This window comes from Asparagus officinalis, chromosome 8, assembly GCF_001876935.1.
Source record: "Asparagus officinalis chromosome 8, Aspof.V1, whole genome shotgun sequence".
In the NCBI taxonomy this organism is placed as follows: Eukaryota; Viridiplantae; Streptophyta; class Magnoliopsida; order Asparagales; family Asparagaceae; genus Asparagus; species Asparagus officinalis.
Genome location: NC_033801.1, coordinates 6,767,083 through 6,773,576, shown reverse-complemented (window position 1 = coordinate 6,773,576; position 6,494 = coordinate 6,767,083). Strand labels below are relative to the sequence as shown.

At 42.2% G+C, this 6,494-nt stretch overlaps 1 protein-coding gene across 1 annotated transcript; it reads right to left on the bottom strand.

Annotated features, from left to right (window-relative positions):
• On the bottom strand, positions 4,697–5,476 carry LOC109820774. The gene has a single exon (XM_020386970.1). The coding sequence runs from the start codon at positions 5,474–5,476 to the stop codon at positions 4,697–4,699; it is 780 nt and encodes a 259-aa protein (XP_020242559.1).

The following is a 6,494-nucleotide window of genomic DNA, read 5'->3' as shown; positions in this document are numbered from 1 at the left end:
TTAGCATTAAGCCTAAGAGAAACTGTTCGACAACTCATCATACTGAGGGGAATAGTATGGCTAGCCCGATTCAAACGGTAATCGGTAAAGGCACAACAAACCCGTTGATAGCTGAGGATTTGCTAAAAATCCTAAGGGAAATCGAAGGCACTTGCTTCGCCAACAATTTCTTCATTCAAAGTATTCCAGACCACACGCAAGCCAGTTTAGGTCTGAAAACTTTGAAGGGGGTCTTGTAGACGGTAAAAAATACCTCTATGGATCCACAGAAAATTTGCCTACGAGAAGAGCTCGCACGCCCAGTTCTCTGGTACGGACCTAAACCGCGTAGACGTCGACTGTACTCAAGTCCAGGTTCGCCTAACGGTCGACTCGCCAGCACGAGTTATGGTCGATCAGGATGGCGAAAATTCGCTCTTCGCTCAACTCGCCTGCACGAGTTCGGAGTCGAATCCGCCAGCAAGCCCCAAAACCGTCAGTACAGCTGGGTATCCACTACCCCACGTGCTGAGATGGGCCTTCCCATCTCTCTCGACCCGAAGGGAGAGAGAGCACAGTACCCCAGGACCGTCAAACGGCCGCCCACAGTGCGCACCAGCGCGAAGGAGCTGGACAGGTGTCGAGTCAACCTGAGCATTCATAAATGCGACTCACCTCGGCTGTCTGAGTCTGGAGGTGGATCCGCCGGCACTCGGCAAGCTGGCTAGACCCACTCGAGTACTGTACACCTACTTCACCGCCTCTCCTAACCGGAAAGGAGAAAGCGTCGTGCTCAAAGCACGCCGGGCGGTCACGCACAGTACAAGTGATCGGACAGACACTTCATCGATCTGCGAACTCATAAATGCGGTTCATTAATGCTGGTCAAATCCACTCGGATAGCAGTCGTTTGTTGCCTCACATACAAGAATGGGCCTTCCCATCGTAGGTGACAGGACATAGAACACAATCCCTGGAATGACCGTTCATGGTATCGAGGAACGGCGAGACGTCTCTGAAGAGGATGTGGTCACATCCCACAATTCAAGGAGAAGTCAAGCTGTCCTTCTTTCATTTAAAAACCCCTTCCAGCACGATGGAAGAGAGGTCGCAAAACTTGAAGAAGAAAGAGTTGAGACCAAGCTGTTAGCAAATCCTTGCATTACAGCACCGCTGCCTAGTTCCGAGCTCCGATCGCCGACGAACTAAGCAGACCCGAACTCCATTGCCCCGAGCTTCTACTGCGAACTGAAGCTCTCCAGCAACCTCGTTCAAACGGTCCAAGGGAAGCAGACTCGACCCGAGCATTGAGCGAAGCGTCCTATAGCCACCTAAAGTCCCCACACAAAACAAAGAGGGCCTTCCCTCTGCTTCTGTTGTAAACATTTGATTTGTTAGTTTGTAATAAGCTTTCTTATAAATACAAACGAAACTCCTTTCTTCGGAAGAATCAAATTTTCACCCTACAAGGGGCAAAGGGATTGATCGAGAAAGATCTCTTGTTCTTATTAGATTAGAAGATCGTAATTTGAATTTTTTTAGGTGGGCTCAAGGTGGGAATACAACACCACAACCAAAAATGGATTCATATGTTGGCTGTGACATCAACCAATCCTGTGATTCTGAATCAATGGATTCTCAATACTTCTGTCGCTCCATCCCCGCAGGGGCAGAGAACCCGTCGCTGTCTCGGTTGTGCTGCCGGAGGATTAGATTTCACTTGACTGTCTACGGTTCCATACTAGCAGGTGTGGTAGAAAGAACTATATATCTAGATATATAGTTCTTTCTACCACACCAGATTAAATACTTAATAAAATACTTTTGATTCCAGCCCAATCATTAAACAAGTACCTTCTGCATGGCTGAACTTTGCCTTATGTGGCTTGGTGAAATAACATCTTTCTATAAAGAGAGAAAAGATCTTTTTTTTTCAAATTTTTGATCGATTATATCATGCTTTTGCGGGCTTTTCCTCATCGAAAACTGTGCAATCATGGTCTGCTTCTTAGACTTCCATGAGACGACAGCTCCACCCATAGTGAAGACAAATCCTCCAGTAGATCTGCACTCATCTGATTCTGAGCACCAGCTCGCATCTGAATAGCCTTTGATTATAGCCGGATATCCAATGTAGAATAGGCCTAGACCTGTAGTTCCTTTCAAGTATCTCATTAATCTCTGGATAGCATCCCAATAAAGCTTTCCAGGATTACTTGTGAACCTACTAAGTATTCCTACAGCGAATGTAATGTCTGGCCTTGTGCATCTCATCACGTACATGAGACTCCCAATGATCTTTGAGTACCTCAGCTGCTCTATTGGTCTTCCAGTGTTTGGTCGAAGCTTCTTATTGTAATCGTATGACACTGATAGTTCTAGCAAGTCATTGTAGTCATACTTCCTTAGCATGCTCTCGATATAATAAGATGGAGACAATCCAATACCCTATTTAGAGTATATGATTTTGATTCTGAGAATCATGTTCGCAGTTCTAAGGTCCTTCATGCTGAACTGTGCTGAAAGAAATTTCTTGGTAGATATTACTATCTCCAAATCACTCCCGATGATGAGCATATCATCCACATAGAGGCAGATGATCACCACATTTTTTCCTTCAGCGACCTTGATGTATAGGCACTTGTCAAATTCACTGACTTGATACCCATTGTTGCGAACAACCCCATCGAACTTCTCATGCCATATTTTTAGTGCTTGCTTAAGTCCATATAAAGACTTAACAAGTTTACAAACCTTACCAGCTGGTGCATCAAGTCCTCTGGTTTCTCCATGTAGATCTCTTCTGTGATATCTCCATTGAGAAAGGCAGTCTTCACATTTATCTGATGTATGAAAAACCTTTTAATCGTCGCCCATGTGATAAGTACTCTGATGGTAGTGATCTTGCAAACTGGTGCATAGATATCAAAGAAGTCTATACTTTCTTTTTGAGAGAATCCTTTTGCCACCAGTCTTGCTTTGTACTTTTCAATAGTACCATCAGGACGAAGCTTCTTCTTAAAGATCCACTTGCAACTGATAGGCCTTGCACCTTCACGTATATTCACCAGCTCCCAAGTATGATTTTGGATCAATGAATCCATCTCATCCTCTATAGCTTCTTTCCACAGAAGTTTGTCTGATGACTGCATTGCTTCTTGAAAAGTCTGTGGGTCTCCTTCCATATTATAGGTGATGAAGTCATCTCCAAAATCTTTCTGTCTCCTGACACGCTTGGATGATGGTTCGATAACTCCTTCATAATTGATATTTTTAGTTTCTTCCGAAATTGGCTCCTCTGGTGTATCTGACATATTAGCATTCTCTGCTACATCTTTGAGCAATAAGCCTTTATGTTTGATAAACTTATCCTCAAAGACTTCTGCATCCCGAGCTTCAAAGATGGAGTTGGTTCCAAGGTCCAGGAACCTACACGTATTGCTATCTCCAGCAAAGCCAAGAAACACACATCTGTTTGTCTTTGGTCCGAGCTTAGGCCTTCTGATATCTAGAATTCGAACATATGCGAGACACCCCCACACTTTGAGATTATCCAAAGGGTCTGGATATCCTAACCATAACTGATGAGGAGTACTATCAGTTTTGGAGTAGGGTACTCTGTTTAGGATCCAGTTTGTCATCAGCAAAGCCTCTCCGCAATAGCAGGCAGGTAAACCAGATGTGATTAGCATCGAATTCACCATCTCGGTCAATGTGCAATTCTTCCTTTCTGCAATCCCATTAGATTGCGGAGAATACAAAGCAGTAGTTTCTGTAATAATTCCATGCTCCTTGAAGTATGCTTCTGATTCCTTAGATCGGTATTCTCCTCCTCTGTCGCTCCTGAGTCTTTTCACCTGTAGTCCAAGCTGCTTCTTCACTCGAGTCCAAAACTCGACAAATTTGCTGAAGACTTCATCTTTAGATTTCAGCAGGTAAATGTGGCAGAAGCAAGAATGGTCGTTGATGAAGGTGATGAAGTACTTCTTGCCTCCACGAGTGATGAAGCTTTTGAAGTCACAAGTATCTGAATGAATTAGATTCAACAGGTTGGTGCTTCTCGTGACACTTGAAAATGGCTTCCTCGTCAGCTTTGCTTGCGCACAAACTTCACATTTTTTAGATTTGTTACCCCCATATTTTGGAAATAATCCTAACTTCTCCATGCTAGACATTTTCTATAATTTACATGTCCCAGCCTAGTATACCATAATACATGGGAGTAATCAGAAGAGGATACTTTATTTATAACCAAGTTAGGTGCAATAGTAATGATCTTATACATGCCATCAGTATGATATGCATTTTTAAAATATATTTTCTTAAAGGATAATACAACCTTACCTCCTTGGAAATCCAGTCTCATACCTACATCACATAGCAAGCTTCCAGAAACTATGTTTTTAACAATTGAGAGAACATATTTCACATCCTTCAATGTGAGAGTCTTTCCTGAAGAGAGAGTCAGCACCACAGTCCCAGTTCCAAGAACAGGAACCACAGAACGATCAGCCATTGATACATTCTCTTTGACAGTAACATAAGAAGAGAATAGATCTCTGTTGGAGCAGACATGATAAGTAGCACCTGTATCTAACCACCAACCAGAGATGTTGTTAGGAGTTGTTACCTGGAAGAGCATAGCCACACAATCATCAATTTGATTGACATTATGTGTAGTTTCTTTCTTTAGTGCTTTACAGTCCTTGGCAAAATATCATTGCTTCTCACAATTGAAGCATTTGCCGCTCTTCTTGAACTCCTTCTTCTGAACGTTCAGGTTCTTTGGATTCTGGTTCTTTTTTCTGTTAAAAGACTTCTTCTTCTTGAAAGATGAATTATTACCCTTTTCAGAGTTAGCAGCCACCATGTTAGGAGACGCCTTCTGCTTAGCAATGAGCTCAGTTATCGTGCGAGTCCGAGTCTCGTCCTTGATCTGAATGAACCTCTTCAGATCAAACAGAGTCACCTGTCTTTTCCTTCTTTGGATGTCAGTGGAGAATAACATCCAAGATGGAGGAAGTTTGTTGATAATTGCACCAGAAATGAATGTTTGACAAAAACTGATTTTTTCATCCTTCAGCTTCATAACAAGCTTTTCAAGTTCTTTAACTTGAGGCAAAATCTCAGTGTCATCTTCGAACTTCAAGTCCAAAAACTTATCAATGAGGTGAGATTTGGACAGCTTCTCCTCATCCTTGTACTGGTCCTCCAGAGCATCCTGGATTTTCTTTGCAGAAGGCTTGTTGATGTAAGCATCTGCCAGATGATCGGTCAGACAGTTAAGGAGATAACTCCTGCAGAAGTGATCATCTTTAGCCCAAGAGGCTTCAGATTCAGCATCTTCTTCAAAGTCAGGTTTCTCCTCAAAGATCACATAGTAGATTTTCAAGAGTTGCATACCGAAGATCACTTTCCGACGCCATGCGTTGAAGTTGGAACCGTCAAAATTTTCTAATTTAAGATAGTCCACTCTAAGAGTCCTTGCAGGATCCATGATAGATCAAAATAATGCTTTAAGATTGTTGGCATCTGTGGTTAAATATGGAATAATACAGATATAAAGCAGCAAATAACTGAAAGAAAGATGAAGTACAGTAATTTAAAAAATTTTAACTCAGCTGCTGTGCGTTTGTAAAACGTTGTGTTTAAAGTATTATTTGGCCTACTCCGGTGCAAGGATCCCAAGGCCAAATTGCTTCCAGGAATAGCAGTTCAGTACTCTGGTGTGCATCGACCCAGTACTGTCAAGATCTCCTCGATCTATAAGCCAAAGATCTTCTTGATCTATCAGGCAAAGATCTCCTCGATCTATCAAGCAAAGATCTCCTCGATCTATCAGACCTTTCGGTCAAGGCAAAGTTCCTATAAGCACAAGCTATTTTACAATCTATATCTGTATATATTGATTATTGTTTTTGGAATGAATTTTCCTTAAGGATTTGGGGTCTATTTATAGCGTTTGGGAAAATACTATGCACTAATAAAATAATAATATTTTACTATGCATATAGGGCCCGCGTCTTAAATTTCCTTCAGTGGGGCCCACAACTTTTGACAAAAATTGAAAACATGGGCTGTTGCAGCAACCCATGTGATGTTTGAAAAAAAAATTATTCAACAATTATGTATATATGAAGTTGGGGATTTTGGGCTGACTTAACCACAGACCGAACGCGGTGGTTGTAGTAGATCGTTCTTCTTTGATCCATTAATTAGTGAGGCGTCCTCTCTCCACCAAAACCCTAACCCAATTAGACATCGAACAAACCCAATCCCAGGTCCAGATCCGAACCAGTAGTAGTGGGAATCTTGATGCTCCGCGATCCTTTTCCAGCCAAACCCCAACCAACAAAATGGGTGGAAGAGTCTTATGCCTGTTTGTCCCTTCCAAGAAAAAAAAATCCGAACTCTTGCTGCAGCATGTTCACCCTCAGCACATCCATAGAAAACTTTCTCAAGTACGAGCATGTATCCATAATAATAATAAGAGCATGCATGCATGTCTAGCAACT

Excerpts from the sequence above, each read along its gene's own strand:
- LOC109820774 (XM_020386970.1), bottom strand. The coding sequence starts at position 5,476 with ATGGATCCTGCAAGGACTCTTAGAGTGGACTATCTTAAATTAGAAAAT.